The 26,138-nt window shown below is 42.8% G+C and overlaps 5 protein-coding genes and 1 non-coding gene across 6 annotated transcripts; 4 read left to right on the forward strand and 2 right to left on the reverse strand.

Moving 5' to 3' along the window:
* The first annotated feature begins 192 nt into the window (after positions 1-192).
* LOC117753997 (arylamine N-acetyltransferase 2-like) lies at positions 193-3,898 on the forward strand. The gene is made up of 2 exons (XM_034572605.1): positions 193-1,387; positions 3,564-3,898. The coding sequence occupies exon 1, from the start codon at positions 419-421 to the stop codon at positions 1,259-1,261; it is 843 nt and encodes a 280-aa protein (XP_034428496.1). The 5' UTR covers positions 193-418; the 3' UTR covers positions 1,262-1,387; positions 3,564-3,898.
* LOC117753996 (arylamine N-acetyltransferase 2-like) lies at positions 2,383-3,555 on the forward strand. The gene has a single exon (XM_034572603.1). It carries the CDS (start codon positions 2,641-2,643, stop codon positions 3,481-3,483), a length of 843 nt encoding a protein of 280 aa, XP_034428494.1. The 5' UTR covers positions 2,383-2,640; the 3' UTR covers positions 3,484-3,555.
* LOC117753995 (E3 ubiquitin-protein ligase MARCH6) lies at positions 3,860-17,608 on the reverse strand. The gene is made up of 25 exons (XM_034572602.1): positions 17,180-17,608; positions 16,572-16,671; positions 14,166-14,239; positions 13,807-13,950; positions 13,238-13,310; positions 12,949-13,117; positions 12,581-12,770; positions 11,836-11,897; positions 11,673-11,705; positions 11,516-11,567; positions 11,323-11,381; positions 11,142-11,222; positions 10,876-10,944; positions 10,558-10,632; positions 8,981-9,115; positions 8,652-8,872; positions 8,265-8,402; positions 7,971-8,190; positions 6,975-7,044; positions 6,383-6,564; positions 5,912-6,046; positions 5,655-5,744; positions 5,089-5,221; positions 4,665-4,800; positions 3,860-4,418 (listed from the first exon to the last, which is right to left on the reverse strand). Exons 1-25 carry the CDS (start codon positions 17,196-17,198, stop codon positions 4,331-4,333), a joined length of 2,748 nt encoding a protein of 915 aa, XP_034428493.1. The 5' UTR covers positions 17,199-17,608; the 3' UTR covers positions 3,860-4,330.
* A 1,145-nt stretch (positions 17,609-18,753) lies between these two features.
* trnat-agu lies at positions 18,754-18,827 on the forward strand. Its single transcript has one exon. It is a non-coding gene; the product is annotated as a tRNA-Thr (tRNA).
* A 915-nt stretch (positions 18,828-19,742) lies between these two features.
* Positions 19,743-22,050, forward strand: cmbl (carboxymethylenebutenolidase homolog (Pseudomonas)). Its single transcript, XM_034571620.1, has 6 exons — positions 19,743-19,842; positions 20,073-20,287; positions 20,409-20,516; positions 20,613-20,755; positions 20,841-20,932; positions 21,424-22,050. Exons 2-6 carry the CDS (start codon positions 20,073-20,075, stop codon positions 21,601-21,603), a joined length of 738 nt encoding a protein of 245 aa, XP_034427511.1. The 5' UTR covers positions 19,743-19,842; the 3' UTR covers positions 21,604-22,050.
* A 21-nt stretch (positions 22,051-22,071) lies between these two features.
* cct5 (chaperonin containing TCP1, subunit 5 (epsilon)) lies at positions 22,072-26,055 on the reverse strand. Its single transcript, XM_034571619.1, has 11 exons — positions 25,821-26,055; positions 25,352-25,412; positions 25,042-25,206; positions 24,458-24,656; positions 24,060-24,252; positions 23,600-23,749; positions 23,382-23,501; positions 23,071-23,256; positions 22,839-22,976; positions 22,535-22,715; positions 22,072-22,399 (listed from the first exon to the last, which is right to left on the reverse strand). The coding sequence occupies exons 1-11, from the start codon at positions 25,923-25,925 to the stop codon at positions 22,272-22,274; spliced, it is 1,626 nt and encodes a 541-aa protein (XP_034427510.1). The 5' UTR covers positions 25,926-26,055; the 3' UTR covers positions 22,072-22,271.
* Between the last annotated feature and the right edge of the window lie 83 nt (positions 26,056-26,138).

Below are 26,138 nucleotides of genomic sequence, written 5' to 3' on the forward strand. Positions count from 1 at the left end.
TTGTATACAAATGTGTATGTTATAATAGCCTTTATGTTATTATTCATGATTTGACTTTAACAGATTTCAAGACTCGTTATGAAAAAACTGGAACTTATTCTGATCAAAAAAGCTCATAAAAAAGTATATTTCAGAGCTTTTATTAGAAAGAATCCTCAAGTAAAGTCAACTCAAACTCAAGCCTCATATTTGATGCAGATTGTTTAATCACCGCCCAGATGTCAGCTCTCCGTCAGCTGGGCGGTGCTTTAGGACAGAGTGAAACTATATGAGAACAGCAGCAATGCACCAGGAAAACCATAAAGAAACCCAATGAGGAAACTCTGTGTGCACGAGGTTTGAATCGTCTTGAAGTTGTTGTTGTTGTTCAGTAAAAACAGAGTCAGTCTGATCCAGAACACGCAGGAACTCCGTGGACATGGATGTGCAGAAATATTTGAACCGGATCGGGTCCACGGTCCCGGCTGAGCCCGACCTGGACGCGCTGCGGTCGGTCCACACTCGTCACTTGCTGTCGGTGCCGTTCGAGGACCTGACGGTGCACAGCGGCGGGCGAGTCGAGCTCGATCTCCCGCTACTCTACGACAAGATCGTGACCCGGCGCCGAGGCGGCTTCTGCTACGAGAACAACGGCCTCTTCTCCTGGCTGCTGTCCTCCCTGGGCTTCCAGGTGACCACGCTCTCCGCCCAGGTGAAGAACTTGATCACCGGGTACTACGGGCCACCGTTTGACCATCTCGTCCTCATGGTGACCCTCCAGGGCCGCCGCTGGTTGTGCGACGTCGGTTTCGGTGCGGCAGGCTTCTCTGTGCCGCTTTCTCTGGAGACCAGCGGGCCCCAGACGGAGGGCCACAGAGTGTACCGCATCAGAAAGCAAGGGGATCTGCACTTTCTGGAATGGCAAGGAGAGGAGAACAGAGGTGCGGATGGAGACTGGAAGGAGATCTACAAGTTCACCCTCGATCCCAGGCGCCTGGAGGACTTCACGGACATGTGCCAGTACCACCAGAGCTCCCCCTGCTCCATCTTCTTCTGCAAATCCCTCTGCACCATTTTGAGACCAGGTGGACGGCTCACCTACATGGGCCACAGACTCATCTCCACCACATTCCCCACTGAGGGAGCAGGGTTAGAAACCACCACCAGAGAACTTCAAGATGAGGAGATTACTGTCATTTTGGCCGAGGGTTTTGGAATCGTGCTGAATTCTCCACTCAAACCAAAGGATGAAACAATAACACCACCCCCGGTCATGTATTGATCATATAGGATATCTATGTATCTTCACAAACAAATCTTAGATAAATCTGCTGGATCCAGACAGATCAGTCTCTTAATTATGCCAGATTGTTTCTCATCAAGCCCCATGAATGATTTCCTGGGAAATAAGAGCAAAGTGATCCAAAATTCCTTGATCTGACCCTTTGTCTGCACTTTTGCCAAAATCTTATGGGAATTTGATTAGTAATCTTGTTTAAAAACGAACAAACAAATGTACACAGGTGAAAATACAACCTCCTTGCCGGGGGGGAATTATGGGAAAAAAAATCGGTGTACTTATTGAGATGACTTCAATCAGTGTTTTGTTGACTCGTCATACACAAATGATTTGTGGCTTTAGTCTAAAATTCACCTTTGTACTGTAACCCCCCTGCCTGTTAAACAACAACCACATCGTCTTGACAACAAATGCACCAACAAAAAGATAAATTGTCAGAGTCAGACATGTTCACAACAGGAACAGGAATTCTTGGAACGCATGGGCATGGAGGAGGAAGACGAAAGCTTCCAAATCTGGTTGTCTTTCCAAGTCGACATCTTTAAAGTGTACACGTGTATCTTCTTCCAGTTTCCTTTCTCTCACGTCATCAATGTGCCCACTGTTTGTAGGTCAAAAAACATACAAACGAACAAACAAACTTACCAACAATACCATCAATAAATATGACAATTTGGTAAGAATTTATGATGCTGTTTTGGAATACAAATTGTGTTTAAACAAGGAACAAAACAAAGAGTTAAATATATATGCAGTGATGAGTATTGAGCTGAATCAGGAATTGTGTGTGGATGTTGGGCATTTAATTGGTCCCTCTGTGTAAATTGTGAGCCCTTTATGGCCTTGATGTGTTTTTCTATCCCCTATCATAAGTGTTTTAACATATTTGTATAAAAATGTACATGTTATAATAGCCTTTATGTTATTGATCATGATTTGATTTTAACAGATTTCAAGACTTCAAAACTGGAACTTATTCTGATCAATAAAGTTCTGACATAAAAGGTGCTCATAAGAAAGTATATTTCAGAGCTTTTATTAGTGAGAATAATCAATTAAACTGAACTCAAACTGTGTGTGTGTGTGTGTGTGTGTGTGTGTGCGCGCGCGCGCACAAGCCTCATATTTGATGCAGATTGTTTAATCACCGCCCAAAGGTCAGCTCTCCGTCAGCTGGGCGGTGCTGTAGGAAAGAGTGAAACTTTATGAGAACAGCAGCAATGCACCAGGAAAACCATAAAGAAACCTAATGAGCAAAGTCTGTGTGCACGAGGTTTGAATCGTCTTGTAGTTGTTGTTGTTGTTGTTGTTCAGTAAAAACAGAGTCAGTCTGGTCCAGAACACGCAGGAACTCCGTGGACATGGATGTGCAGAAATATTTGAACCGGATCGGGTCCACGGTCCCGGCTGAGCCCGACCTGGACGCGCTGCGGTCGGTCCACACTCGTCACTTGTTGTCGGTGCCGTTCGAGGACCTGACGGTGCACAGCGGCGGGCGAGTCGAGCTCGATCTCCCGCTGATCTACGACAAGATCGTGACCCGGCGCCGAGGCGGCTTCTGCTACGAGAACAACGGCCTCTTCTCCTGGCTGCTGTCCTCACTGGGCTTCCAGGTGACCACGCTCTCCGCCCAGGTGAAGGGCTTGATCACCGGGTACTACGGGCCACCGTTTGACCATCTCGTCCTCATGGTGACCCTCCAGGGCCGCCGCTGGTTGTGCGACGTCGGTTTCGGCGCGGTCGAATCCTCTGTGCCGCTTTCTCTGGAGACCAGCGGGCCCCAGACGGAGGGCCACAGAGTGTACCGCATCAGAAAGCAAGGGGATCTGCACTTTCTGGAATGGCAAGGAGAGGAGAACAGAGGTGCGGATGGAGACTGGAAGGAGATCTACAAGTTCACCCTCGATCCCAGGCGCCTGGAGGACTTCACGGACATGTGCCAGTACCACCAGAGCTCCCCCTGCTCCATCTTCTTCTGCAAATCCCTCTGCACCATTTTGAAACCAGGTGGACGGCTCACCTACCTGGGCCGCAGACTCATCTCCACCACATTCCCCACTGAGGGAGCAGGGTTAGAAACCACCACCAGAGAACTTCAAGATGAGGAGATTTCTGTCATTTTGGCAGAGGAATTCGGAATCGTGCTGAATTCTCCACTCAAACCAAAGGATGAGACAATAACACCACCCTCGGTCATGTATTGATCATATGGGATATCTATGTATCTTCACAAACAAATCTTAGATACATCTGCTGGATCCAGACAGATCAGTCTCTTAATTATGATCAACAATTCCTGGATCCAACCCTTTGTCTGCACCCGTGCCAAAATGTAATGGGAATTTGATTAGTAATCTTGTTTAAAAACTAACAAACAAATGTACAGAGGTGAAAATACAACCTGCTTGTAAGAGGGAATTATGGAAAATAAATCTGTGTACTTATTGAGATGACTGCAATCAGTGTTTTGTTGTAAATAAATGATTTGTGGCTCTAGTCTAAAACTCACCTTTGTACTGTCACCCCCCCCCCCCTGTTAAACAACAACCACATCATCACAAATGCACCAACAAAAAGATAAATTGTCAGTTTGATTTAATAAATTATACATACACTTTTAAGATGTACAATGGTCATTGCATTAATCCATCTGTCTTTTTTTTTTGGTAAGACAAAGTCTGCGTTCAAAGTATTTACACATGTACAATTATCAGGCAGCACTTTACAAAGCAAGGCATGAACAACAACAGAGATGTCGGGCTTCAAATCCAACCCTGTTACCCTCGCCCTCCTGCCTACTCCGTCAATCAGAGGGGGGAGGGGGTTACTCAGCTGTCCCATGATTATAGCACAATCTCCTCCCGTCCCACCTTTTGATGGGGGCGCGGAAGGGAATTCAAAAAATTGAACGACATCCATCAAATCCACCAACATCCACAGGAGATTCCAAAGGATTATGGTCGTAGAAAAATCAAAAGGGGTGGGGTGCAAGGTGTACACAACTTAACCGGTGCAAAAAAAAAGAAAAGTGGTGACGAGTGACACAAGAATTTACTCCACGACAGGGATGGGGGGGGGGCTCGAGCTCGCTCTCCCGGATTTGCGCTCGTAGTTGACGAGCCTCTGGCCGACCAGGTACCTGTAAAGACAAATTATCACAACATTAACACAATGATTCTGTTTTCAGACTTTCCAGCACTGTCAGCACTTTCCAGTACTAACAGTAACGTCATTATGTACTCAGAAAGTTACATGATTTTTAACATATATTCCAACTGGCACAATACAAGTTTGCACCCAATATTTTCAACTTACAAAACTGGAAAGTTGCTTTAAAATTAACATCCTCAATGTTGCAACTGTCGAACAACAAAATAGTCCTTACTTGTCGTTCTTGATGTGTTCGTAAAGGCGTTTAAACTGTCGGATCTGGAAGGACAGGATGCCGATGAGCGAGACCACCATCAGGAGGAATGGATAGATCCTCCTCTGCATTAGAATCTCCATCTCTGGGGTCACTCCTGCAACAACAATCCACAGTTATATATTGTTTCATTGAACCTCCCATTAGATCACAATGTAGTCACTGCAACAGTCATCTGAGATAAGAAGAAATGTGATAGCACTGAAAAAGTTTGTGAAAAGGATGAATCTGTAAGAAACTCATATTTTACTTGGATTATATTTACTGGTATGGTTAAGTGTGCTGCTCCTGTCTTGGTCAATTTCAGAGGTGTAATTACCAAACCAACAGGGAAAATGAAAGATTCAAACAAATACATTTCTTACGAATAAAAATATACACTCACCGACAGCCGGCACCACTCCAGCAGCAATTACATACGGTACGCACAAGGACAGCAGCAGGACTGAGATGACTGGAGCAGCCAGTTTACGGATTATGAATTGGAGATCAATGTTGCGAATTCCATTTGCGTAAACCTGAGGGAGAAAGTTTGGATTTGTTGTAGAACGAATTACAATTGAATTGACCTGCACTGATGAGTTACTGTCTTTTAACGCAAGTAGGGGAGAAAACAGAGTGAGCTACAAAACAGAACGAATGAACATGGTTAGGATCCACTGTCGAGCTGGAGGATACAAGACCTGAGTGATGTACCATCAAAACATGTTCTCAAGGACAGACAGACCACTTAACTACTCTGCTGCTCTTCCTATATGCTATAAATAAAGTAAATGTTGGTATACAACCACTGCAGTGTCATAATTATATTCGAGAATTAGTTTCTTATCTAGATCTTAGCAAATCTTAAAAGGCAAATGAATATTTGTTGATTACAAGAAGCACAAATTTCATCTTTAAATATATTCGTAAGATTTGACAGTTAACACAAATCTTTGATGTAAAACCCACCTGCTCAATAACAGTTTTCAACCACCACTGAGGGCCCATAAGAGTGATGGCAGCGATGATTTTGGCATGAAGCACTCCGAGAGCCCAGTCCTGAAGAGAACAAAGATCAATGGATGAATATAGAAATAAGTATGGGAATTAAAGACTCAAATGGGTGAACCCATTAACATTTCAGTAAAACAAAGTCTATAATACAGAGGAGGAAAAGAGAGATGGAAAAAGACTGACATGCTTATACAACACAGACATAATCATACCTGCCAGGGGTAGAAAAGAGGTGTTTGGTCCAGGGGAACCCTGAGAGGAGCCACAATAACCAATTCGAACAGCAGACCCAGTAGCAGCGGAATGACTCCAGCAACCAGCAGAGCAACAACCAGGGTCTTTAGAATCTGCAAAACCAAAGAGGATGTAAAATAAACACAGATATTAATGAAGCTTCAACAGATTATGAGATTAAATATGGCTGTTAAAGTTTTCATCCTTCTGGGGGCAAAACTACTGCAGCACTGGCCGAGTTAAAGACCTGAGTGGAAGCTCCAGAGTTAGGAAATTACCAATGGGCAGATACTGGCAAAGTTTACATGTTGACTAATAAGCTTAATTAGAAACCAACCACTGCGGCCCTAGATAATCTAATGTCCAGACGGAGCAAAACCAATTACAGCACAAATCCTCTGCCCAGTCTTGGTTTTTGCCAACAACGGAGGCTGATCACTGATACTTGCCATTAGTGTCCACTCCTGGACTTTGCGGAAGATGACCGTGCGTCCCTGGGGCATCCAGGCCAACAGCACGGTGACTCCGCGGATAGACAGCCAGCAAACGTACAGGCCACATGCCGCCGTGTACAGCTCGTGGATTTTGGAGTTTCCTGTCCAGAAGGACATCAGCCAGCGCCCGGTGAAGACTGAAACACACGGGACAAATTCTCAAGTCTAAATAAAGAGAACTATTTCAGCTTAAAATAGAGCTGCTTAAACTGCATAGACATAAACCCTGTTACACAGCCTGATCAATGCGGGACTGCCTTGCCACTCTGTATTAAAAAGGTATGAACACAGGGGTGGGGGGTGGGGGGTGGCATTGTTGTTCTGCCTTTAACCCAGAAGTGGAGGTAGTCACAGAGCTGGATCCACAACTGTGCAAAAGGCGGAGTGAGCATGGCAGGACAGACCCCCCCGACTCTGTTGTGGTCACAGCTCTATTTCTGGAATAACAGTGTGCTATTTACAGCAGGAGCTTTGTATAAAAGTGGCTATTGGCAACCCCTACAATTACTGCAGTGGTGTTGGTCCACAGAGTGAAAACACGTCTCACCTGGTAGAGTCAGACACACCAGACTGGCCACCAGCAGAGTGATGCACATGAACGCTATCAGCAACACAATCTGCAGAAAAAGAGGAAAGACATTATAAGTGAATACGGAGCAGTAATCAAACTTTTAATCATATCTGATTTACATTACAGATTCCCTGCCAACACTGTAGAAATGTGTGCTTTCTAACCTAGAGCTGGAATATGTTGGACAAATATAACATGGCGATCAAAGCCTTTAACTTCAGAAGGAGCCGTAGAATAACAAGAGTTAAGTTGTACTTCCGAGGGCGTTGGCACATTTCTAAATTTTGTGTGGTAAACCACAAATACCAAACATCTCTATTTGCTCTTTCTTAAAAGCATAACCAGGCTATGGAAGAAAATCCTACTCGTTCTGTTTCATTCTCAGTTATGACTGATAATAAGGCACTAAATTAATGTTAGTTTTATGCAGTAACAGTTAAAAAAAATACTAATTTGAACCCTTTTGAATCCATCTGCCTGCCAGCACATCCTGGAGTGCTACACTAACTATAAATTAAGAGGGTGTTGCCCATTCCCAGCAGCCAAAGTAAAACATGCAACGAATCTCCCTTTTATAGCTTTTTCAATGTCACACAAAGAAATGACTTGGAGAAGTACTTTGGGACCACGTGGTTTTGCAGCCTAGAGTAACCAAAGGTCCAAATGTTGGCTGCATGCCTCTGAGACATTGATTGTAGTGGCCCGCCACAGTTTACTTTGTCCCACCAGATTCATAATGAACTGAAAATATCTTTACACCACTCTGTTTCCCATACATAGATTTATTGGTGGCGGCCGGCCACGATATCAACACTGACCAGCATATATTGATTTTCTTTTTCAGTTTCAGATGTGTATGATCTCAGTGCATTGATTCGCTCTGGCTCTACTTGTCCCACAAAACAGTAACACAACATAAATGTCCCCTGAGCCTGCGCCAGAAACTGCAGCGGTAAATTATCAATGTCTCACCCTGAATGGGAAGCGAAGGGGTCGGTGGTAGGGCTGGAAACCTACTGGTCCCCCTTGTTGCAGGATGGCCTGATGGGCTGCATGTAGGCCCTCGCCAACAGCAGGGGCAGGGTTGTTATTGTTGTTATGGTGACCGGGGGGAGGATTATTATTGTTGTTGTTCACAGGCTGGTTGGCATCATTGTCGTCCTGCTCCCCGAGGAGGTAGGAGTGAAGGTCTCTGCGAAGGCACAGAGTCAGTTACAGGCAGCCAACATGAAAAGATATGTTAAGTTGTATTTATACTTGACTTACAATAAATATCCAGCACTGACTGTCCAGGCTCTGACCAGGCCTTTGAGCCACTGCCGAGTGTGTCCCTGCTCCAGTAGAGCCGGCAGCACAACCTGAAGTAATAATAGCTCCAGAGACAGCTCGCTGACCGGGGCGTCGCTGCAGGGAAACAGGTGGACAGGGTCAGACAAACACATTTGAACAGTGTGTGGACCAAGGCATGAACCATACGGTGGCACGGAACACTTGAGATCTTTTTTCAAAAATCAGCCTGCATAGAAAACAGTTTTGTTAAGTTATATACAGCAGATGCTCAAATGGATAAATCACTACAAATGTAGTTCAAAGCAGTAGCTTTTACACAGATTATTGCCAAGTGACCTATAATTTTGTTATGCCTATGGTTACCTGTAGAGCATGACATTGTATGGCAGGAAGGTGGGCAGCAGTAATTTAATCAGCCTGATGGGCAGCCACAGCATGAGCAGCACGATCGAACCAAACACCACCACGGACAGGATGAACCGCCGCAGGTGACGGTAGATGGGCAGATGAATCATCTCCTGCACCGGGTTGAAATCGGGGTCATTGAGGTTTCTCAGAAACCACAGCACTCCGGGCCTCAGCACCTGATGAACAAACGACAAGTTTGACAACAAGCTAAGTTTCTTTTTATATTTGGATTTTCAAGTATCAACAGAAGAAACTGAACCGTCAACAAACATTTTGTCGTTTACCTCTCTCAGTAGGAGGATGAAAGAAGCAAAGTAGAAGACGTAGACCATTCCCACAAGCCAGTGCAGGAACATGGTGGTGCCAGGGGCTGATTTAAAACTCAACTCTCTGTCTTTCAGTGAGGCATCAAACATCTCCTGCAGGAAGAAGAAAGTAAATGTTAGATACAGAAAGCATCGATTCATATTCAGCATCGCTTCGAGGACGATGCTTTTTAATGACTTGTCTTGGCCCGATGAATACACAGTTTAGATGATAAATCATGTTACAAAAAATAAAAACACTATCATTTTCTGACAGTACACGCAGGAAGAAGTTTGTCTCATTTGCCACTTGTCAGCATCAGAGGCTCCTTTGAATTTGTGGGACAAATTGAAATGATAAAAATAGCTTATTCCACACAGTCCATTTTTCACCCCTTTTTATTATTTTCACAGGTTGACAACTACAGAGCAGGAGGGATGTGGTTCCCTGCTGCTGTGAAAGTGGCTCCATCTGTTCTGAGGCAGGTTGAAAGGCTCAGGACAAGTTTAGGAAAACATATGGACTGATTTACATCGAGCAGCACTGGGGACAAGCTCAAGTGGCAGCTGTGGGTGGAGAAGGACTTGGTGTTTTTGACATTGTGCCAGTAAGCATCAAAAAGTGCAAATCAATTCAGACTTAGGTTGCATTAGACATGCACTGAAGTCCTGACATTTTCCGTAAATTTTCCAGTGAATGTCCGAGTTAGCTGATTCCAATATTTTCCAGAATATTTCCTGCCAACTCTCTAGTAAAATGTCTGGAATATGTCAGAGAGAGCTCTTGTGAGAATACAGCAGGGAAATTCAAAGTGAGCGAGTGGGCATGTTGATGACGTTTCAAACACGCGATGGACGCAAAACTGAGAAAAACAAACAAGATAAAAACAAAATCAAAATTTCTTTGGATTAAGGAGGTGCCATTACAGGACGCTGTCGAAGACGTCAACTTGGGAAGATTACGTGGTTTGAGAGCTTTTTGTTGTAAGGGCCAACGCCGGTGTTGATGTGTTGTAAACAAAAAAATCTTGCTCTCCACAGCAGAATTTATACTTCATATCCTGTCTACTGCATGATCAACCCAGCAGCCCCTGGCCTGAATTTTAAGGACATTTTCCTATTTTATCTTGCTTCGTTCTTCAAATGCGAAAGAGAAACTCCAGAAAATGCCCGGACCCAATTTTGCGGATATTGTCTGGAGTTCATGTTTGATATCAGCTTCAGAGACAAGGAAAGTGAGAGCAGCAATGCAACCTTGTCAAAAGCCACTTCAATAGTTATCTGACAGATGCCTACACAGGGTAGACATCACTACTTTCATTTCAGTAAATCAACAAAGACGAAGCATTCACTGAATTTACATAAGCAGAGACAAACTTAGAAAAGGATGCTATCACTGTCTCTGAGGAGGAACCATTTCCAGCTATTAGTAGCTATGGATGCTATTTTATGACAATATTTCTCATTACAAAGTACAGGACTATATCTGAAACAATAAAAATGTAAACGTTTGACCTTAACATTGCCACAACACAAATTACAGTTCGGAGTCTTACTAAAGAGCAGATGTCAAGCCACCAGCCGCAGATGAGTGGAAACACACCGATCTCCACAACAACCAGCAGAGAGACCTGTAATGGAAACAGAAACATGTCTCAAGGCCATCCTAACCCTGCAACCATATTAGACATTTATCTGATTATTTCTGAGTCACACTGTGATAAATTATTTCTATATCCCTCAGTCTGTGAGTGTGATTGCACATAAAATGTAATTCAGTGTTTTGTTCAGGTTGTAAATCTCAGTGAGTGAATACTTCTGTGTGTATTTTCACTGAGCTACACAAAACAGACGTTCAGGTAAGGCGTGGTTACCTTGACAACGATGTAGCAGACTCCCAGGAGACGCCGGGAGCGCTGGAACCTGACCAGAGCAGCCATTCCCTGAGACAGCCATTAAGGATCGATAACAACAGTTTACACACACACACGCACACGCACACGCACAAAGCTGCACACATAAATAAATTCAATGTGCAATGTCAGGCCCTGTAATATTTTGTGTGCCTACAAACAATGGAATTCTCTTAGGTTCTACATTTCAGTAGAGAACAGGGTATTCGAGTTTGGCGGAAGGATACATGACAGAGAATGAGCGTCATGGCCAGCAGGATGTAGCCCACAATTGTTGTGATTAAACCCTCGAAATGAGAGGCTTGGACCTGCGGAAAAATACAAAGTAGACAATAAATTGAAAGTATAGTTAATTGAATGTGTTATTACACTACACAATAAGTTTAAGTGATGAAAGTATATTCTTACATATTCCTCAAAGCCAAGACCAACAACGGAGAAGTGCCCGATGTGGTATGGACAGAACGCTGAACGAAGAAAAAGAGGAAGAGTTGTCACAGTGGCATAAACTTAATTGCCAGAATTACATAATAACAAATAAGAGTTTAAGTCTGTGATTTTGGTAAAACAAAAAGGACCAGGACCAAACAGCCTTACTCACCAAAGACTAGGATGAAGAGTGTGTTGAGAGACACTACCCAAAACACATGCTCCTGCAAGACAAAGACATAATCATCAATAAGGGAGATTTTACACTTTACATTCCTCATACAAAAGTGAAGTTAATATAAACGACAACTACGCATTTAAAGACTTACCAAAAATACCAGTGAACCATCCAGTCCAAGCATCTACAAGGGAAATTGAAGGAATGCAAGTGTTGCGTTTGCAAGGATGTTTTACACAGATAGTTAAAGTTACTGATTTTGGTTTGTGTGTACTCAGGCTGATCAGTCACGACATGTAGATATGAAGAATTACCCTTTCCCAGGTGAGCTCCTCGGCTGCTCTGTCCCACTCCAAGGCGTTCCAGTTCATGTCATCTGCAGGGACAGAAATTAAAATTATTTAAATTATCCAACTTGACACGTAAAAAGTATCTATATAAACAGCATATCAGTGAGCTCATGTAATTTAATATCATTCTAAAATGATTTCTAGCTATATCTTCCTGCTCGTCACCTTCATTGTGTTCATCTGGTCTGATGTTTTTGAGCTGGCTTTTAGAACAAAGGCAGAAACATGTTATTTAACAAATGCTGCTACTGTTATTTACGCCGCTCTGGGAAATTCAGTGAGTGCAAAACCATCTATTGTGCGACTTTTCCATTGTATTCCTTTAGCTGCAGTGACACAGTCCATTAACCATGGTAAAACAAAGCAAATGATGATATGAGAGCTATGGGGATAATTTTGACACATGGTTTCATCATTGTCAGATTAATTTAGATGGCAAATTGTTACAAAATGAGACGATTGTGAAAAATATTTGTACATCCCATCACCAGGAGTACGGTTTGTTCTAGTGTTTATCAAAATTAAAACAGATTTTCAGATACCTGTTGTTTTCCGCTGCAAAAAGTGGCTTCACAACCTTAAGTCTTAAAGTCCTAAAATGAATGTTATTTATAAACTGACTCTTCAAATTTCAGTGCTGACTAAATGAGCTAAATCTGCCAGGAAAAAAAAGGCTTCAGCGGAAACTCTGACAGCTCCATTGTCTAACCTTGTGCTCCATTGTTGGGGTCTGCGTCTTCAGCAGCTGCTCCCTCCTCTTCCTCCAGCTCTGGGTCATCACCTTGGTCTGGAGGGACATCGGGGGGCTCAGGCTCTGCCTCATTCTGGGCTGGGGGATCAGCAGGGGCCGGCGGGGCTGCGGGGGGCTCATCTGGGGCTCCCTGACCTGCAGCTTGTGCCTGAGGATGAGAGAAGGATACATGAATTTTATATAGGGAGATGCCAGTATGGGTGATTTTGTGTGTATATGTGTGATTAAGATGATTTAGATGTATGAGATATTGTTGTATATGGTGTTTTAACTTTTATGTTAATGAAATAATGACTGGCTAATTGGCAATCAGTCAAACAACGCACCTCATTGGCTTGTCCAGCAGCATTAGGTGGTGGCGGATGGTGCTGCTCTAACCACTGGGGTGCGCCACCGTGGACTATCTGCTCTCGGAGCCACACCAGACTGATGAACGCACACAGGGTGCAGGTGACGACAAAGCAGCCCTGAAGACAATCTGCAAGCAGGTTCTCTCTGCAGGAACAAACAAAAACACTGATGAGGGGACATGAAGAGAATATACGTGTAGAACACAGTTGCATTAACATGATGCCTTTAAGTGTAGTGCTGAAGAATAATCGTGTCGTCACTCACGTAGAGAGCATGTCCAGTGGCAGTGTCAAAAGTGAGCTCACAGAGCCGGTAAACAGACACTTGTAGATGCGACCTGAGGCAAAGAGACCAGACAAATTAATCAGTGTCATTCCCAATAAGGATTCAAATGTTTAAAACAGCACTAAAACAACCTACATAATGTATAACAATATAACATCCATTATTTGTATATTTAGTACTACGGGGGGTTTAAATAGCTTGTGTATAATTATCTTGATAAACATGAGCTAATGCGAAAAGGTTTATGACATGGTGATGTCATCAATAACTTTGGTATGTTACATTTAATGTGTCAACATACAGCATCATGGGCATTTGATTCAAAACCAATAACAAGTGAAATGCAACCTTACCATAAAATATTACGCCATTATTAGTTAAGTTATTATGTGCATTTCATCAATAGTAGTGTATGAATGCTTAAGTTACATGTTCACAGTGATTTTGACCTTTGACCACCAAAATCTAATGTTCATTCTTGATTCAACTAGATTATCTCGAGTAATAATCTGTTTATCTCTGCATTACTCTGTGTGTGTACTACTTACATGCAGTGAGAGGAACGACCCCCAGCCATGCGAAGGCCACCAGTGTGTAATGGAACCAGTAGCGGATGGCCGTACCCACGCTGGTCAGCAGGCCGGCACAAATGTCCTGTATGGGCAGCCGTGAGGGCATGTCTGGGGAGTAGACTGAAGAGGAAACAGGGACAAAGTGAACAAGAGACATTCAAATAATCTTCTCTGTGCGACAATGTTCTGTTTACAATACTGGAAGTTGTTCATATTATCCAAAATAGTGTCTTAGCAAAAACGCTGATTCTCCAAATGAAACAGTCATTTATAAAGCTTACAGCGTTTTTATTTTTTTTATTGAAGTGGATGATCCATCAATGCCACAAACTTACTTGGTGTGAAAGCAAATCTGTGCTTGCATAATTCACAGTACTCCTTCCTGCTATGCTTCAGCCACTGGACCAAACTGTAAAACAAAATGAATAACGTGAGAAGAAGTGAACGGTCTGACTTTGCATTTTTATGTTTCCTCACATATAGTTTCTGAGCCTGAAGAAACGTTTCTCACACAGCCACACACATCACACTCTGGTTTATAGTTGTTTGAGGGAGGGATCGGAAAGCCAATCAGGGCTCTATTTAATTTACACACTGTATATTTCTGAGCTGACATGTGTTTCTATGTTGGCCAAACAAATACCATCCTGGCATTTTGTAAAATAAACTAAACTGAGGGATTAACAGTGGGGTTATGTAAGTGAGTCATTACATCAGCGGATTCAAACACATATGGCAGCATTAGACCTACACAGACTCCAGTTATACGTCAATTTTAAATTCAACTCAACTCACATCATTCAAGGTTCAACTGACGGAAAACTGAGCTATCTGTGGGACACTGGTCATAAGATGTTGAAGTGCAGCTAAACAAAATCCAGACAAACTGTAACACTAATGATTCTATAAGTCTGTGAAGACAGTCATTTGTTTAATAACCCAAATGTCCCTGAGTTACCTAAAGAGTTATTGTTGTACAACACAGATTATTACAGTTCCTTCCTGGTGAAAACTCTGAAATTGAATAATTGATTAAGAAGTAACCTGCGACTCATTTATGGAGGAGATCTAATTAAATTGAGTCCGACAGTCAAACTGTCGCACCCTGCTGTGGGGATTTTGCCCACCTGCTATTTTAAGGTGTTTAAGGTTTAAGGTGAGTAAGTCCTGTCCACATATAACTTGATAAAAGTGCTGACCGTGGCATTATAGATGATACAATTTTAGTAAAGTGTGTCTGCTACCAGAGATTTGTTATGTTTTGTCCGTATATCTAAGCATAGCTAAATTTAACATTCCATACACTGAGCAATACAATCCAGACACAAAAGGTTGTTATTCTAATATGGACACAGACTGAGGTTCAACTGTTCCCTCAGAACAATCCAGACCGGGCCTTTGCTTCTGACTAGAGATTTCCAGCCAACTGACCTCTCTTGTAACAATTGACGCTCACACACACTTGACACATGAGACAAAGCACGGTCACCATAGTACCGGCAGGGGCTTGTATTGTTTTCACCATTCTAATACCACACCTAAAGCCAGTAATCTGGGATCCTATGTAACCTGGATGTAATAGAGGAAACTCTACTCTGCATCCATTTCCTGATTCTTATATTACATGCAACCACTTTTGTAATAATGATAAAGGACCGCCTGTACTCCAAGTTATACAATTTCTCAACAACCACCTCCACATAACAAAACCTAGTCTCTTTGAAAAAAGGAAATCCCTTTATCCAGATTAAGTTGGATTTTCAAATCAAGTGACATTATTTACACTAAACGGTTGTAATCTGATTATAACCCTCTCTGATCAGCAGTCTAATTATAGGAACATACATGTTTACACAGATCCTGCTTTCTTTCTTTTTTAGAACACAGGATTTAAAATAACCCGGCCAACAAAGATTTCTTTTGAAGAAACTACATAGTCTCTTAAGAAGCTGGGCTCATGTGCATTGAGAATAACCACTGTGGAAAATAAATATTGGAAATATGGGAAGCATCATTCTGTGTTTTTTCCCCGCAATAATCGACTGCAACATATGCATTTAACACACAAAGTTGAGTGAAACTTTCATTATCAGTTCTACACAGTCGATCTTCATTACAACTGTATGGGAATACTAGATTCTAAATACACCCAGTTCACTTTAAGGAGAAGGTAAGAGGGAGGTAAATGTAAACTAGAGGTTTGAAGTAACAAAAGCAACATGTGTACACAGTGTCCCACCTCAGGCAAATTACTCGCATTAGTGTCAATAGTGAGCGACACTGCAGAGAGAAAGCTGTCGGCCTCAGGAACAAGCTAGATCTTGCTCTGCAGGTCGCTCAGTAACTTTTAAATAACGGCAGCAAAGCTGATGCATTTCTTTTTTAAACAAGATTATCTCCATGCACGTGTCTTATCTAAACATTTAATATGTTGAGGTTTTATTGATTTCAACATTGTTTTTTTACTTATTTGATCATTGATTTTAGAGTTTAATATTCTCTTCCCTTCAGGGCTCAGACTTTACTGATGTGCTTCATACACTATGATGTATTTTGAGAGTGTGTTCGCAGGTTTTTCTTGTGTCGATGTTTGGGTGAGCTCGCAGGGACAAATTCCAGTCAGCTCTGTTGATGTGGCAATATATTATTCAGTCTTGCATCTTGAGAATCAGGGGTAGCTGCAGAGTCACAATAATAATAAACAGCTGTCAAACTGGAGGACACAGCCAAACCACACTTACCATTCCTGGTGGATGAACTTGATACTGCCAGTGCAGACACAGGGGTGGTACAGGGGTTTGTCCGAGGTCCCCTCAGAGCGGCACACGCGACAAATATCAGCTTCACAAACAAACAAAACAAACACATAATGTGAGCGAGTACAGCCATCACCAATAGAAAACAAGAGCCAGATGTGCTGACACGTGCAGTGGGTGTGGGGACTGGGGTGTGTTGACAGACAGGCTCATGGTTGTGGATGCAGGAATTTCATTTAGAGGCTTAACATAGCTGAGGTTAGACACCTAGGTGAGCAGGGTGTATAGAGCTAAATTACTAAGCTTATATACGAGCCTACACACCAGGAGACTGATGACATCATCACTAACCCCTGGGTCTCTTTTACTACACAACTGCTGTTTGACCAAAATGCTCAGCTGCTTTAAAACAAGCTTTAACAACCCCCCCATGTTTCCCAGGCTATGCTATCCAGCTAACTGCCCCTCTAGCAGGCCAGCAGTGGTGCTGCTGCTGCTGCTGCTTCTCTTGGATGCACTCGCGATGCTAATGCTAGCTAACCGCCAGCTGGGAGCTGACTGCAGCACACACTTCCCCCCCCCCGGTAGCTTACCTTCCTCGGCCGTGTCCATGATGTTCGCTAAGCACCGGTCACCGTATCTTCAGAGAGCGCCGCCTTCAGCGAAACCCATCCACGACGCCGTCGGTTATCGTTCAACTAGCTGCGTTAAGCTAGCGAGACGAGCGTATCCTTACGTGTCGGAGGCATTGACAATCATAAAATGGTTTCCCCCCGCAGACTGACCACTAGCGGCTCGCCGCGTCGTGTCCTCTCACATCCAGTCTTGCGTTCGGCCGCCAGCCGCACAGGGTGTATCCTCTCGGTGCGTCGTTATATAACGTGGAGCGCTCCGCCTGGGAGACGGTGCATCCCTCCGTGTCGCTGCAATGACAGTTTGAAGCCCGGAGACAAATGGCTAGCTGGCTAACGCATGCGCTAACGTCACTGCTAGCCGCTGTCACAACAATTTGGCTTTGCGACAGTGGTTCGATTTTGTTTTACCCTTTACGGCAGGGACACAACAACCGTCACGTGGTAAATGGGGGGGGGGGGCAGGCCGTGATTCCCACTGATACTTTGGATATTAAAACACCAGAGGCTTTGTTTTTAAACACATTAAAATCATTTATCTGCATCGACACAAGAGAAAATGTTTTTATTTACTTTCTGATGCTTCTAGAAACTGTGTTTATCGACTGTGGGTGACAGAAGTCCATTCATATCGAACAGCGACACCTGCAGGAGGATACCTGACCCAACAACTTCTTTACATAACACGAGACTTGCACCTGCGACCCTGACACAGGAGTCGATGTGGAACAAAAGTTTGATGCACTATTTTACAGGCCTTTTTTATGGTTTAGGTATTTTTTTTTCTACATAAACAACCAGTTGTTAGTGCAACATTTTGTGTTGCAACAACATAGATAAGCTATGTGTTTTTTTCCCTCTTTGGCAGTTTTGCAAGGTGCTTCTTTATCTGTTACTATAAGATAAGATAGATAAAATAATCCTTTAATCGTCCCACAATGGTGAAATTTGCAATATTACAGAGTCAAACATAGGCATCAGTGGGTAATACTATGTAACATGTAATACTTACGTTTAAGGATAATAAAACTTAAGTGTAAGGATGATACTACTTAAGTGTAAGGAAATATAAAACATAGAAGAATATGAATGGAATAAAAACTAATTTATACAGTGTAAAAACAAGAAAAACTATGTACAGTGAATGGATTGCACATGCACCATTGTATTGCACAGAATTAATATTGCACAGTTAAACCAGAGTTAAAGTTCCAGTCCTTAATGGGTGCGTGTAGTTCTACTGGGAGCAGAGCTGGTTGTACAGTCTCACTGCTGCAGGAAGGAACCATCTATCCTCACACATCAATTAAATACTAATTGCATCTGGTTTATTGTTAAACATGTGGAGATATTTGATGTTGTTGTTCACAGGGCAAGGGGGGGTCAAAAAAGCACTGAGAGCAGCGTTGGTGACATTGTAGGCAATGAGTCCTCATTGGAAAATAAAATATATATATACAGTATATACATGCTTATTAACACCAAAGATAAGGAAATTGAGGACCAGAATCATCAGGTTGAGGGGCTTAATAGGAGGTGCCGTGGCTTAGATGGTTAAAGCGCCTGTCTAGTAAACAGGAGATCCTGGGTTCGAATCCCAGCGGTGCCTTTTGAGAGGATCCCCTGAAGCTGGTATATGAAGCTGTGTTATAAATGATGAAACCTGAGGGGCCATTTTGTTTCGTCCTGAGTCACAGCAGCATGAAAACAGCATGAAGGAGCAGATCAATACTGTTAACACACACAGAAGAAAAGATGATTAACAAGAACACACAGACACACTAAAGCCCTCTGCACCATGAACGTCCAGGACAATATCTCTTCTCATTTTAATTCTAGTTATTAGTTTATTTGCCCATGTGTGATGGTCCCAGAGCCATAATGATAGTTATTATTGTTGTCATATCTATTATTATTATTATTATTATAAACTTGGAATGACGAAACAATATAATTTGACCTAAAAAGTTCCCATTATCATACTTGTATTATTTATTATTATTATTATTAATATTGTTATCATTATAAATTTGGAATTAGGAGTAAGAGTAACGATATAATTTGACTTAATCTGAGGCTGCTCAGGACACAACGTCATTCACAAAGTGCCTGTTTCTCCCGACTGTAAAGTTCCAATTATCATACCTTTATTTTGACGGTTTAATTGTACTTCCGGTTCACTCCAAGTTGATTTCTGACAATTGTGGAGTCTTCAATTCACAAGGATTTTTTTTTAATTAAAAATTACACCAAACCAAAGACTTGCCTTATATTTATCACTTGATCTTCAATGTTTATAGACATTGCAAAAAAAAAAATGTTTGTGTAAGCTACCTTTCATACCTTTTTTGTAACATAAAAAAAAGCTTTAATGACGATTATTATCAGCTATAACAATATATTCGGAAAAGACAGCACTGGTATTTTTAAATGATAACCATCCAACTCCTCATTGTATCGGGTGCTTTGAAAAAACGTTCAGTTGAAACTTATTTTGAAGGTCACATCTGGATTCTCATTAACTTCTTGACAGGAGCTTTATAAACAACGAAGTCCAGCGTCAGGCTGCAACTTTTCCAGTTCTACCAAACCAGAGGGTCATCGTATAAAACTCTGTCAATACGGTAAGCCGTGTTTTTGATCTATATTTAGATTTTTAAATACAAATTGAATATTAAAATTCTTCAAAACTTCAAAACTGCTGGAAAATGTCCCAGAGCTGCGGTGTAAAATGCTTTGTCATCATGACTTGAATGCACAGAGAAATCTTTTGGCTGAGTGTGTGTCCAGATCAGACCCATGTTTCTTCCACCTCTCTGTGTGTGTGTGTGTGCGTGTGTGTGTGCGCGTGCAGATGGCAAACGAAGCCAGGCCCTGCCCCTGTGAAATCGGAGACCGGATTGAATACGGAGGTCTTGGCCAGGAGCACCAGATTGAGCACCTTCAAGCGTATGTGGTCAAACCAGCCACTGCGTCTGACAAGGCCGTCATAGTCATACAGGACATCTTTGGATGGCAGCTCCCCAACACCAGATACATGGCTGACATGCTGGCTGCCAATGGATACATGTATGGAAAAGTTCATGGAAAAGAAAAGTTGCACAGCGAGAAGCTCAGGTCACATGTAGTCTGAATGAGCAGGTTCACTATTAGGCTTTTGTGAATATGATCTCCTCCTCTGTCCTTGCAGAGCTGTTTGTCCAGACTTCTTTGTTGGGAAGGAGCCGTGGAATCCATCTGATGACTGGTCCACATTTCAGGCGTGGCTTGAGGACAAGAAGCCAACAAACATAAACAAGTAACTAAGCATTGATGCATTTTCTTGTAGTTTTAGTTTATCACACAGCTGATGTTCCAGTGGGATGAGGATTTCTGAGTGATATGTCCTTTCCAGAGAGGTGGATGCGGTGCTGAGGTTCCTGAAGGAGCAGTGTGGGGCCAAACACATCGGAGCGGTGGGCTTCTGCTGGGGAGGGGTCGCCACACATTACCTGGCCATGCAGTACCCAGAGGTCCGAGCTGGAGTGTCGTTCTATGGTGCGTCCCTGCTACGCGGTGGTTAATTCAGTGTACGGAGGGAAGGCAGCATGTTGAGATGATGGTCTTATGTGATGCTGTGCAGGGATCGTCAAAGAGAGGGAGGACATTTATGAGCTGAAGTTTCCCACTCTGTTCATTTTTGGAGACAAAGACCTCGTCATCCCACTGGATCAGGTGAGTACGCATTAAGCTTTTATACACACTCTATACTTTAACCTGCCTAATGTCAGAGCAGCAACACACGTTAAAAATATATAAATACATGTTAAAATACTCGAGCCCAACTGATGTTGTGACTGCTAGAAATGTTATAGGCTTATTTTACAGAACAAGGCAGAAATGTTTTGCTTTTATTTTAGAATTTTTATGTCAAAACGTTTTTCCTTTATTCCAGTTCTACATAATTTGTTTTATATTTTTTATTATATAGTTATTCATAAGGTTTTTGGCTTAACTATAAAATATCAAGCCTTAATGACATTTCTTTGTCATAAGGGGTTGTTAACATCTCAGGAATCATTGGTAATTTTATTTTAATATATTTTTTACTCCCTAATATTGGTCTTGGCCCACAAAAACCCCTGTCAGTCTGGCAGTATGAAATACTCCACCACAAAATCTCACTCGATACAACAACCATTGCTTACATCTTTTTTACTCTTCAGGTAGGAGTCCTTGAATCCAAGCTGAAGGAGAAATGCACAGTGGATCATCAAGTGAAGATCTTTCCTGGTCAGACTCATGGGTTTGTTCACCGCAAGAGAGAGGACATCAACCCCTCAGACAAACCCAGAATCCAGGAGGCCAGATCGGACATGCTCAACTGGCTCAACAAGTACATGTAGATGGAGGGTGGGGACCTGCACACTGGAGTCGGTTACTTGTAACAAAAGAGCCACGGAAGCAACTGGTGCCTTTAATCCCATTTCTACTCATAGTTTACCAGCTTTCATGGGATAAAAAGATGTAATATTAAACCATTTTGAGTGAGGTGATTTAAATTTGTTTGGTTGTTGGCATTCCAGATATTTTCAAATCCAGGTGATGTCTGTATCTTTAGATACTAATAAATTATGATTTTGAAAGGATATGTGAATAAAATATACATGTAATTTTTTAGCCAAAATATGTGATGTACTTTTACCAGTTGGAAGCTGTATGATGACATTACACTATCTTCACATAAGAGTGTATTCAATCATTTGTAGAATGTTCCTGGTGAGCCAAAGTTTAGTAATTTTGTTTCATAAAACATGATGTAAACCTTAAATAAAACTTCAGGGGCTTGAAAACAGAACAGCGGAGTCGGTTCATTTCAACAGACCAAGATTTTAATGGTACGAATTTTTAACGTTACGATTACAGCTTGAACATTTTGTATCAAATGATAAATAGCAGTATGCAGTGCGGTTTGGACATGGTGCTCTGGGGAAGTGCTTAACACCTCTAAAATAGCACACGCATCAACAAGCGTTACAGGGCACAGCCGAGCCTTGTGACGTTCAGGAGTTCTTTAGTCCTCGCTCTCCCCCTGGCTTCGGATGTCGTCGATCTTAAGGATCATCTTTACCACCTGAGTAGCCAGCAGGATCTGCTGCTTCTTGCCGATCAGGGTCTCGATCACATGTTGGTGCTTCATGTCTGTGTGGGGAAAAAAGGAAGTGATTCACTAAGTCATGTCACTCTGCTTTGACACCAAAACGCAGCATCGCCATTGTGCTAATCCATCAGGTTGGAATAAAAAGGTAAATACTCCAAGATCCTTGTATTCCTTACCATTGGTGTTGTTATTCAGACAATCGATGCCGAGGAATGGGTTGTTCTCTTTGACCTGTCTGGCTCTGATCTCTGTCATGTTCTGGATAGGGTTCAGCCCACTGTTCTCTGCCAATGCCATTGGGATTACCTCTAGCGCATCAGCAAACGCCCTCATGGCATACTGTTCCAAAGATGGACACTAAAAAGGAGCAGAAGTTGAAAGATTGTATCAGCAACACGAGAATCATCATATATATTTCAATAGTAAGAGTAAATACTTTGAAAGTCATGATTTTTGTTTTGTCATGTTTGTGCTTCTTACTTTGTCTGCAGCCTGGTTGACAGCCAGGGCACATGCAATCTCTGAAGCTCCTCCTCCGTACACAACACGGTTATCTCTGACCAGGTTGCGAATGACACACAGAGCATCATGGAGCGCACGCTTGGCCTCTTCAATGATCTGTCAGTGAGAAAAATAAAATAAGAGTAAACCAGGAGGGACAGAACAACAGATATAGATACTTTAGACAAAGGCAATAGTTCAATGTGCTTACCATTTTGTTGCCTCCACGGATGAAAATGGTCACTGCCCTGGTGTTCTTGCACTCCTGGATAACCAGCATGTGGTCCTTTGTAGTACCAAAGGAGATTTCCTTCACCAAGCCAGCTACGCCAAGTTTCTCTGGTGTCAGCTCAGAGAACCTCGGCACGATGCGGCCTCCTGTGGCAATGGCGATCAACTGTGGAGGAACACGACAGACACTGTAAATTTAAATGCTAACAATCAGGCAAAACCGTACTGTGCTGCAAATGAAAATGTTTTATTAAGAATGATGACTTCTGTCAAGTGACAAATGCCCCTCACCTCGATCTCGGGCCCTCCGACCCACCGCACGGCCGGCAGATCGTTCTGTAGCAGAAGGTGGTTGGCTTCATCATCGAAGCCCCACTGACAGATGGCCAGGGTAGCCCCGTTACTTTTGACCTAAAAGATAAATACAAGAGTAAATATTAAGATTAACCACGCGTCAGTGCAGATGTTAAGATTTCCATTTAAAGTAGCATCGATGTTCCAGTACTAACCTGTTGGATCATCTCCGCAAACTTTTCCTTTTCATATGCCTGGAGTGCTTTGTAGTCTTCCACGGAGGTCACATCCAACTTATGTTTGGTCTTTGGCTTTGGGGGCTCAAACGGGCAGGTGAGGATAGCGATCTTAACATCTTTCAGAACCTGAGTGGTGACAAAGAACAACTGGTGTAAGATATAGAAGTCACAGTGTTGCAAGAGGAAAATGCAATTTAACTTGTAGTATTGAGCTGATGTGCTAAAAAAGCAAATAATAGTTCCCATAGGAGTTGTAGCTAATATAATGTAGTTGAAGTACAGTTTAGTTTTGCCTAAATCGCTTTGCAATACATGCCTAGTATTTTGATTCACAATACTTTCTTGTTATCATAGATTTTTTATTTGTCCTTGTGTACTGCCAACTTTGTGATTCCTATGCCATCCTCTGGAGCATGAGATTTCCTTTGGCTCCTACCTTGGGCATCTGAGGGTGGCTGAACTCCTTGTCCACTACGACTCCCTTGATGAGCTGTGTGTCCTCCAGCTTGCCTCCCACCTTGCCCTCCATCTTGATCAGCTCAAAGTCAACATCCTTCCTGTCCATGTCGGCAACAGTAAGGATGGCGTTCACTGCAATCTCTGCCATCTGTCTGTGGCACCGGTTGATACTGAAAGAACAGAAAAACTATAAGGATCTGAGCTGATCTTACCTTTTGCCTTATAATTTAAATATACCCTATGAAACAGCCCCTTTTAAGTCAAGTGTAGAATTGCAATGTTTGAAAGTGAAAAAAGTACCCGCCATGTATAAAAATTAAGTTTTTTAGTAGCCTCATAACAACATCCCAACACTCTAGTTTCTAGAAGACTCACACTTTGGACCCCAGCGTTGTCATGGCAGTCTGAATGAGTGGTTCTCTGTTGTTGGGATCGAAGGGGAAGGTTTCTCCAATTCTGTCCAGCTCCGCGATGGCAATGACTGCAGCCTGGTCGTAACCGTCGGAGATCCTGATGGGGTGGATACCGCGGTCCAGCAGCTGCTCAGCCTGCTCAAGGAGAGCCCCAGCCAGCACTGAGGAGGAGGAGGGAACAAGACAATGATCAATTACAGGTGAAAAATGACAAGACAAGATCTACATAATCAGAAATTAATTTGATTTAGCATATGTCTGATGCACATTATTATGTCACTGCTGCAAGGGGCCAACAGTTTGTGCATTTATGGGAAAAATATTCCAGTGGTTCCAGTGATGTTATAACATCAAATAACTGGTATTTCCATCTATTATTGTATGATATTAGATTATCAATGGGTTAAATCATGGTCAGAACTATAAAACCATTTGTTCGCTGGAGGCATCAGCACTGAGACCCCAAGAACACCTCACCACAGACCTATAAAGCCAAATTTACACAAACAAAAGTCACAAGTCCCACTTCCTCTTTCCTTCCCGTACCAACAACTCCAGTGGTTCCATCACCAATCTCATCATCCTGGGACTTGGAGAGCTCCACCATCAACTTGGCAATCTGGTGGTCCACATCCATCATGCTGAGGATAGTGGCTCCATCGTTGGTGACGGTCACTTCTCCATCCCTGTCAACCATCATCTTGTCAAGGCCTGGATGCAAACATGGAAAAGTAGTTAGAGGAATAGTGACGTGTATGAAACTTGAGAAATTTTTTTTTTCATGATAACACAAAGAAGCTCAGCATCCATCTCTGACAGCCTGATCAGAGGGAGGGGCAGGTGGGGTTTCTCTCACCATTAGGTCCCAAGGATGTTTTGAGCGTCGACGCCACCGCCTTGGCTGCCATAATGTGAGACTGCAAAAAACACAAAGTGACGCAGATGTTACGTTCAGCTGAAATTTACATCAATCTCACTCTCGATAATTACATCGAAAAGCGATGCACGATGCAGACTGCGATTGTGTACAAAGGAAATGATGCGCACCAATAATAATCATTCGGGGCACAGCCCAATGCTACATAGCAACACCCCCCGACTTGCAGAACGCACATGGGCCGCATGTTAGCATGATTTGCTAATTCCCTAAACTAATGCTACTGATTTTCACCAGCATCCTAGCTTGTCATTAAAATATATACTCAAGAATCAAAGATGACAGCATGTACCACGTCGGATTACGCGGTAGGTGCTTAGCGCCATGCGACTAATAGCAAGTTAGCAACATGCTAACCATCATGCCACAGTTAGCTAGCCCATTGTACCTTAAGTGCGTCAATGCCCGAGAGCCGTGTCTTCTTGTCCTGGTCTTTAATGATGATGAAAGGCCTCCCATACTCATCAAACGCCAATGTCCCCATACTGGACATGTTGACTGGTGGATGCGGCCACTAAACAAGAGTTTAACTGGTAAAACTACGATGTTTAATGGTGGAGATCCGGAGTGTGGCTAAGCTAACCGCCGCACTGGTCTGCCGGCGACTTCTGGAAGACTCCACGGGCGGGGAGGGCGGAACCAAGTAGTGTGAAGTGGGTTCCTCTAATCCACTCCCCTTCGCCCATTACAGCGACACCCAGTTATT

Source organism: Hippoglossus hippoglossus, chromosome 20 (assembly GCF_009819705.1).
Source record: "Hippoglossus hippoglossus isolate fHipHip1 chromosome 20, fHipHip1.pri, whole genome shotgun sequence".
Lineage (NCBI taxonomy): Eukaryota > Metazoa > Chordata > Actinopteri > Pleuronectiformes > Pleuronectidae > Hippoglossus > Hippoglossus hippoglossus.